This window comes from Henckelia pumila, chromosome 2 (genome assembly GCF_033568475.1).
Source record: "Henckelia pumila isolate YLH828 chromosome 2, ASM3356847v2, whole genome shotgun sequence".
NCBI lineage: Eukaryota > Viridiplantae > Streptophyta > Magnoliopsida > Lamiales > Gesneriaceae > Henckelia > Henckelia pumila.
This window is the reverse complement of record NC_133121.1, coordinates 118,165,301-118,172,833: the sequence shown is the minus strand read 5'-3', so window position 1 is coordinate 118,172,833 and position 7,533 is coordinate 118,165,301. Positions and strand designations below refer to the sequence as shown.

Below are 7,533 nucleotides of genomic sequence, written 5' to 3'. Positions count from 1 at the left end.
GCTGGCAAGTTTATGTACAATCAATTCATTCATATATAAACGTACACACATACATATATATACCTATGTTTTTAATTTAATTTACAACTCAAAAACTTATATAAAAGAAACATTAATGAAACTAAACATGAGTATAATCCATCATTATGGAAATTGTAAACGACACACTTTTAATGCATCCAACCACACATATAAAGAAACACGTACTACAAATATTTAATAGAGGCGAGCCCCATGGGATCGAATTTATAATAATGTTAATATATTAAAATAAAATTAAGGAAAAACTGAAATTTTGGTCTTTTATGTTTGTCACTTTGCGATTTTGGTCTTCTATGCTTTCATATTTCAGTTTTAATCCTGCAAGTTTCGATTTTTGGTGATTTCAATTTTTTTTATTCGAAAATGCTTACGTAACACTATACACGTCAACTCCACATCAGCACTGCATTGGTGCCACATCAGCGCCACATCAGAAAAAAAGACTAAAATTGCCAACAAAATAAAGATAACGGACTAAAACTGAAATTTGAAAATATAGAGGAACAAATCCCAAAAATGACAAAACATATCAAACTAAAAAAACAATTTTTCTTAAAATTAAAATAGACAACCAAAGGTGGATATATGTTTTAAATGCCCCATACCTTCCTTCCTCAAAGAGCTGGCTGCACTCTTCTTCTTCTCCTACAAAAACATAACCCTAAATTTGTTGTTTCCCTGCAAGAACATAAAACCAATTAATCAATGGCACCAAAACTCCCGGATTTCTCTCAGTCAGTGAAGCTGAAATATGTGAAACTCGGGTACCAATACCTCGTCAACAATCTACTCGCCTTCTTCTTGATCCCGATAATCATCGCCCTCTTCCTCGAATCCCTGCGTTTGAGCCCAGAAGAGATCATCCAATTCTGGGACTCAATGCATTTAACCTCACTCCACATCATATGCTCTTTGTTCCTTATCATCTACTCCGCCACTTTCTTCTTCATGTCGCGGCCGCGCACGGTGTACCTGATCGACTACGCTCTTTTCAAGCCTCCGCAGAGCTTGAGGGTGTCGTTCGCCGGGTTCATGGAGCACGCGCACATAGTGCTGCACGATGAACCCAAGAGCGTGCATTTTCAGATGAAGATTCTCGAAAGATCCGGGCTTGGAGAGGAGACTTGTTTCCCACCTGCCATGTGTTTTATCCCACCTTCTCCGAGTATGCGTCGCTCTAGAGAAGAAGCCGAGCTTGTAATCTTTTCTTGCATGGATTCACTTTTCAAGAAAACGGGGATGAGGCCAAGAGATGTAGATATATTGATTGTCAACTGCAGTCTTTTCTCCCCTACGCCTTCTTTAACAGCCATGGTGATTAACAAGTACAAAATGAGAAGCAATATCAAAAGCTTCAATCTTTCCGGGATGGGGTGTAGTGCGGGTTTAATCTCCATAGATTTAGCTAAAGATCTTCTCCAACAACATCCAAACTCCAACGCTGTTGTTATCAGTACAGAAATCCTCACTCCCAATTGCTACTTAGGCAAAGAAAGAGCCATGCTCCTCCCCAACTGCCTCTTCAGAATGGGTGGCGCCGCCGTCCTCTTGTCCAACCGGTGGTCCGAGCGCCGCCGCGCAAAGTACGTCCTTTCCCACGTGGTGAGAACCCACAAGGGAGCGGACGACAAATCCTACAACTGCATACAACAACAAGAAGACCCAGAAGGACACGTGGGGATCAAGCTGAACATAGATCTGATGGCCATAGCCGGAGAAGCTCTGAAATCCAACATAACCACCATCGGCCCCCTGGTTCTTCCTGCTTCGGAGCAGATCCTCTTCGCCTTTTCCCTCCTCAGAAGGAAAATCTTCCACTCCAAGCTGAAGCCCTACATTCCAGACTTCAAACAGGCTTTCGAGCACTTCTGCATCCACGCCGGGGGAAGGGCGGTGATCGACGAGCTGCAGAAGAACCTCCAGCTCACGGCGGAGCAAGTGGAGGCTTCGAGAATGACGCTGCACAGATTCGGAAACACTTCTTCTTCTTCGCTATGGTATGAGCTGTCTTACATAGAATCCAAGGGGAGGATGAGGAAAGGTGACAGGGTGTGGCAGATCGGATTCGGGAGTGGATTTAAGTGTAACAGTGCCGTTTGGAAGTGCAACCGGGACATCGCCACGCCGGTGGAGGGACCGTGGGCCGATTGCATCGACCGGTATCCGGTTCATATCCCGGAAATTGTCAAGCTCTAGAGGATTAATTACTATTGTTTGATCATCAATGTTTCTTGTATTAATTATCTATTGTTATTGGCAGATCAAGATCGAATATATGAGAAATAATCATTCGTTTTCTAGGCTGGTATTTATTGTTTTTTTAATAGTGTGATATGAAGTACTCTAAAATTAATAATATAATAATTAAGTAGGGTTGGGATACAGTAGTGAAATATCGAATTTTCGGCGTATCGTATTGAAAATATTTTGATATATAGATATTTTTTCGATATAACGAATTTTTTTTTGGTATTTGTACGGTATTAGTATGGATTTTTTTTATATCAAAATTTTAAAATTTCGGTATCGACACCGGTATGAATTTTTTCATACCGATATTTTAGATATGATATATCAAAAACCCACCCCTAATAATAAGCTAATTTCTATTGAAAAATATTCTCATACCCAATCCTCTCATTTAACCTAACATGTAAGTGGTCACATAGCATAAATTTCAAAATTATTCACTTCTACATTTACTTCAACATGATCACAAACTTTTGGCAAAGTTGGTGCCTTTACCCTCGCATATTGGTGTGTAAGATAGCATGTGCAAGAAAAATGAAATTTCGATTTCAATATCCAAATCAGTCAATAAATCAGCCATAATTGCATTCACAATTTAAAAGTACTGTTCCAGCTAGACGTACGTATATGTGTTAATTTCCGAACAAACTAATATTTTTTTTCCTATTTTTATTTGCTTCATTTAATGAATTTTTGAAAATTTTATGTATTGAATTTGAAATTTCTTTCATACATTGGGTCCATCTGGACTAATGTATTAATTAGGAGTGGTGCTGCATGCACATGTACATGGATAATTATGCATTATGTTACATATTGTATTTGAAATTATTTAATCATTTTTAATATATTTTTGAAAGAGTTTTCTCAAATAAAATGGAAGTCGGATGATTTTGTAATTTCAAATATAATGTATAATCCTTCATGCACACGTAACATTTTTCATTAATTAGAACGAACAAGAAGCTATAATGCATTAGGTAGGAGTGGTGAAATATGCATGCACACACACAAAAAAAAAAAAAAAAAAAAAGAGTCAAATGTGTTTTTCGTAACACTTTATAAATATTTTGGTTATTGTACTTGTTTTTAATGAAAAAAAAAAAAGTTAAATGTGTTTCTCGTATCTTTATAAATAATTTGATAATTTTACTTATTTTTCATTACTTGGGATCACGCATATTCATTTTCTTAAAATTGAAGCTTTAATTTCCATTTTTCTATATTAAAAATTAGCATCCGTTTTGTATGGAAAATGAGAAAAAGATTTGGAAGGTAGCAACAAGAGTACCCTGTCTACAATATTTAAGTTTGGTACGTAGATAGTCAAAGTAGGCACATCATAAATGATTTTTTAGAAAACTTTGACTTTACTTCTTCATATTTGTTCTTTTTAATTATTATTTTGATATATCAACTATATTGATAACTTCCCTAAAAAAAAAAAAAAAAAACTATATTGATAACTTCGGTCTCCTTATTTTTATATTTTTCGTACTTTTGGTATTTTTCCGAATGCGACGCTCAAGTGTGCAATATAGTATAAGTATTCTGGATGAAAAATAACAAAAATTAACTCAAAAATTTTGACTAGATAAATATATAACCAAAATTTGCAAATAAGCAAACATTCATGATCAGAATTGTAATTTTCCCATGATTAATTTTTCCAAGTTCTTTTCCTGAACTTGGAGCTTTTTAACATAATGGTTTTTATCGTATATCTATAGTATATATAAAGCAAGAACATCTTAGTGGTTTCTTGTATGATCACTTTTTTTCATTTAATTTAAAAAACCCCCACATAATTATCAAATTATAAAAATAAAAAATAAAATAAAATATTTGAAAAAAATAAATTTATATTATATACATAAAAAACATAATATTTGTATATAACATTACACATGAGCTAGTATTAATTAAGCCAATTGACCAAATGTTTTTTGGTGTGTGAACAACGCCCATATCTTCTATATATTATCGGCAAAGTATTCATGGACTATAATATTTGGCAAAAAGAAGAAGAAATATTACCCCCAAATCGAGAAAAAAAATTTGAACAAAAAACTTTCCGTGAATTTGAGATCAATTGTTTTTTTTTTTTTTTATTTACCCTTTCAACACCAAAAAGGACATGCAGGGTCATTGCTTTTATGGGAACCATGTGAAGTACCAACCACCATTATCCTCAGTTATTGCAAGATATCCATATGCTTTTCTTCCCGCTATGTAAATTGAATCCAGCCCTGGATTGTCATAATTAATGTTGGACTAAAGGAAATAAATTATTTGCCAATTTAATGTATATATAATATTTGATTTGATACCAAGAGTTTCACTATTCTATTATAAAAATGTATGATCCAAAAAAATATCATTCTCTTAACGATAAAAATATATTATATATATATATATATGTTGAAATTGTCTCTAAAAGTTGGATAAAAATCAATCAAAAAATGATTGTTGGAAGCAACCAAAGGGTATTCAACCGGATGCTACTGGGAGTTAGAAGGCAGCTAGTATGGTTATTGGTTATTCATGCATGTTGGGAGCTAAAGTCAGCTGGTACTCTTGGAGAGATGCGTGTGACTGGAAACTGAGAGTAATAACTGGAACGGAATTAAGCAGTTATATATATACTAGGGAACTCCTTCGAGAGGCATAAGAAAATCAATTCAAAGGAAATTCAAGAGAAAAAAATCATATTTGAGAGTTGAGAGGGATCTTAGCATTTTCTGTGATTTGTTCTTGAATAAAAGCTTTGTAATTGAACACTTGTTTAATCAATAAAGTTGCTGCATGCCTAACCACGTAAACGAAGAGTGTTCATGATTTGTTATTTTTTTGCTCTTATTCTTAGTGAGTTATTGAATAATCGATTGATCATTTTTCTGCTTGAGTGTTGTTCTTGTGGATTGGTATATATATATATATATATATAGATTCGCAATTTTGTCTCGTTTGCCATTAATTAGGCCAAATTAACATTTTCAATATTGGGCAATTTTGTCTAGTTTGAAACAAAGCCGATCGATTCTATACCAAAAACAAATTAAACATTTGTACGTATATTAGAATTTAGTTTAACAATCAATGCAAAGGGGATTAGAATGAAAGTTGGCATGACGCACCAAACTTACACCTAACGTGAGATTGCCAACTTTATTAATTACACAAGATTATATATCATGGACGAATTTGATCCATCCAAGAAAAATCAATGGGCAAGTACTGTGTGACAGGGGGCACTGGATTCATCGCGGCACATCTCATCAAGTCGTTGCTCGGGAAGGGTCACACCGTCGTCACCACCGCACGCAATCCAGGTTAAAAAATTTTAAATCAATTTTGAAAACATTAATTATAATTAGTTTGCAGTTTGCACTCAATGTTTATAGGTTTGTTTTTAATTACATCAGAAAATGTAGACCAAATAAGCTATCTATGGGATCTAAATGGATCCAAGGAGAGGCTTCATATTGTAAAAGCTGATTTGTTGGCGGAGGGAAGCTTCGACGAAGCCGTGGCTGGAGTCGACGGCGTTTTCCACACCGCGTCACCGGTGCTTGTGGCATACGATGCTAATGTCAAGGCAGGTTAATTTAAGGAAAGTAGACTGAATATTTTTGTCGATACATACCACTAGTGAATATAATGAACATTCATATACCTGAATTTAGTGTAACATTCATCTAATGAACATTGCAGGAAAATTTGATTGATCCATGCATAAGAGGGACCTTAAATGTGCTCGACTCCTGCAAGAAAACATGCAGTGTGAAAAGGGTCATATTAACCTCGTCATGTTCTTCCATAAGATACCGATACGACGTCAGTACAGTATCATCTCTCAACGAATCTCACTGGAGTGATTCAGAATATTGCCAACGATACAATGTAACCAAATCCTATTCTAACTTATTTCCCTTTTATGCAAACACCACCACACATTGCACAAAAATTCGATATAGATATTTATTCAAAATTGATCTCGATCCTTTGTGTAGATGTGGTATGCTTATGCGAAGACCATAGCAGAGAAAGAAGCATGGAAAATGGCCGAGGAAAGTGGGATAGATCTAGTTGTCGTGAACCCTTCATTTGTAGTTGGCCCACTACTTGCACCTCAGCCAACTAGTACTTTGGTCATTATACTGTCCATTGTCAAAGGTTGTATTTTAATTCTCCTTTTGATTCAAGAGAACACATTTATTCTAACATTTTCTCTCTGTTTTCTATTTCGGGTTCGTTTTGGGTCCATGATTTTGGGTGTTGATCTGCTACTTTTTTTAGGCCTTATTGAAGAATACCCCAATACAACGGTAGGCTTCGTGCACATAGAAGACGTAGTGAATGCACATATATTGGCCATGGAAGAAAGCAAAGCATCCGGCAGGCTTATATGTTCAAGCTCCGTTGCACACTGGTCAGAAATTATTGATATTTTAAGGTCCAGATATCCAAGTTATCCTTACGTAACCAAGTGAGTCCCTATGATATAAACATTGAGCCTTATTGGTGTTAAAAGATGGATAGCTTTGTCTACGCTACACCAAAAGTGCTACTCTTGGTGTGGTCTTAATTCGTAAAATGTTCATATGTACAAATTTCGACCGCTTTGTTTTGATGCAACTACAGTTAGTGTAGCACTCTTGGTGTAGTATAGACAAAACCAACATGGATTGATATGCAAAAAGTTTGCTCATTTTCTTTTTCAGATGTAGCGATAAAGAAGGAGATAGCAACCAGCATAGCATGAATTGCAGCAAGATTCTCGAATTGGGTCTCCCAGCTTTCAAAACGATAGATCAAATGTTTGATGATTGCATAAAAAGTTTCCAACACAAGGGATTCCTTTAAAACTTAGGAATTGTGACCATATTTAATTTGTTATAATTCAAAGTCACTCCACATTAGATAAATAAATGAATTATTCGGTGAGAAACTTCAAGTTTCCTAGTCTCCATTGTAATAGAATTATACCCGTAAAGCAGTTATTACTGTTAGATCTAGGCCTCCTCGTATGGTTCTGTATGAATCAACCTGATTTAACGAGAAATTAATGGAATGTTATCATATATCACATGCATATCGAAACTTTGTTTGAACAATATTTTAGTATCGTACGTACTCAGAGCTAGGAAGGCTGTGAGAAATCACGAAATCTTTTATATGTGATCAAACCTCTTAATTATGAAATCTATTTAAGTATTAATTCCAACAAAAAATTACATA

General features: G+C 35.1%; 2 protein-coding genes across 3 annotated transcripts; both read left to right on the top strand.

The window, feature by feature from the left end:
• Positions 1-425: 425 nt before the first annotated feature.
• Positions 426-2,342, top strand: LOC140880402 (3-ketoacyl-CoA synthase 6-like). Its single transcript, XM_073284800.1, has one exon. The coding sequence runs from the start codon at positions 748-750 to the stop codon at positions 2,236-2,238; it is 1,491 nt and encodes a 496-aa protein (XP_073140901.1). The 5' UTR covers positions 426-747; the 3' UTR covers positions 2,239-2,342.
• Positions 2,343-5,491: 3,149 nt separating this feature from the next.
• On the top strand, positions 5,492-7,380 carry LOC140884641 (tetraketide alpha-pyrone reductase 2-like). Of its 2 annotated transcripts, XM_073291458.1 has the most exons (6): positions 5,492-5,624; positions 5,718-5,890; positions 6,007-6,195; positions 6,306-6,468; positions 6,592-6,781; positions 7,017-7,380. In XM_073291458.1, the coding sequence occupies exons 1-6, from the start codon at positions 5,519-5,521 to the stop codon at positions 7,156-7,158; spliced, it is 963 nt and encodes a 320-aa protein (XP_073147559.1). In that variant the 5' UTR covers positions 5,492-5,518; the 3' UTR covers positions 7,159-7,380. The 2 variants fall into 2 exon arrangements, with proteins under 2 accessions (XP_073147559.1, XP_073147560.1); XM_073291459.1 differs by lacking the exon at positions 5,492-5,624 and having other exon boundaries at positions 5,726-5,894.
• The last annotated feature ends 153 nt before the right edge of the window (positions 7,381-7,533 follow it).

Bases quoted from the DNA above. Each gene is read 5' to 3' on its own strand.
- LOC140880402 (XM_073284800.1), top strand. From the start codon at position 748: ATGGCACCAAAACTCCCGGATTTCTCTCAGTCAGTGAAGCTGAAATAT.
- LOC140884641 (XM_073291458.1), top strand. From the start codon at position 5,519: ATGGGCAAGTACTGTGTGACAGGGGGCACTGGATTCATCGCGGCACAT. The intron at 6,196-6,305 runs GTAACCAAATCC...TCCTTTGTGTAG, and splicing joins AATATTGCCAACGATACAAT to ATGTGGTATGCTTATGCGAA. The intron at 6,782-7,016 runs GTGAGTCCCTAT...TTTCTTTTTCAG, and splicing joins AGTTATCCTTACGTAACCAA to ATGTAGCGATAAAGAAGGAG.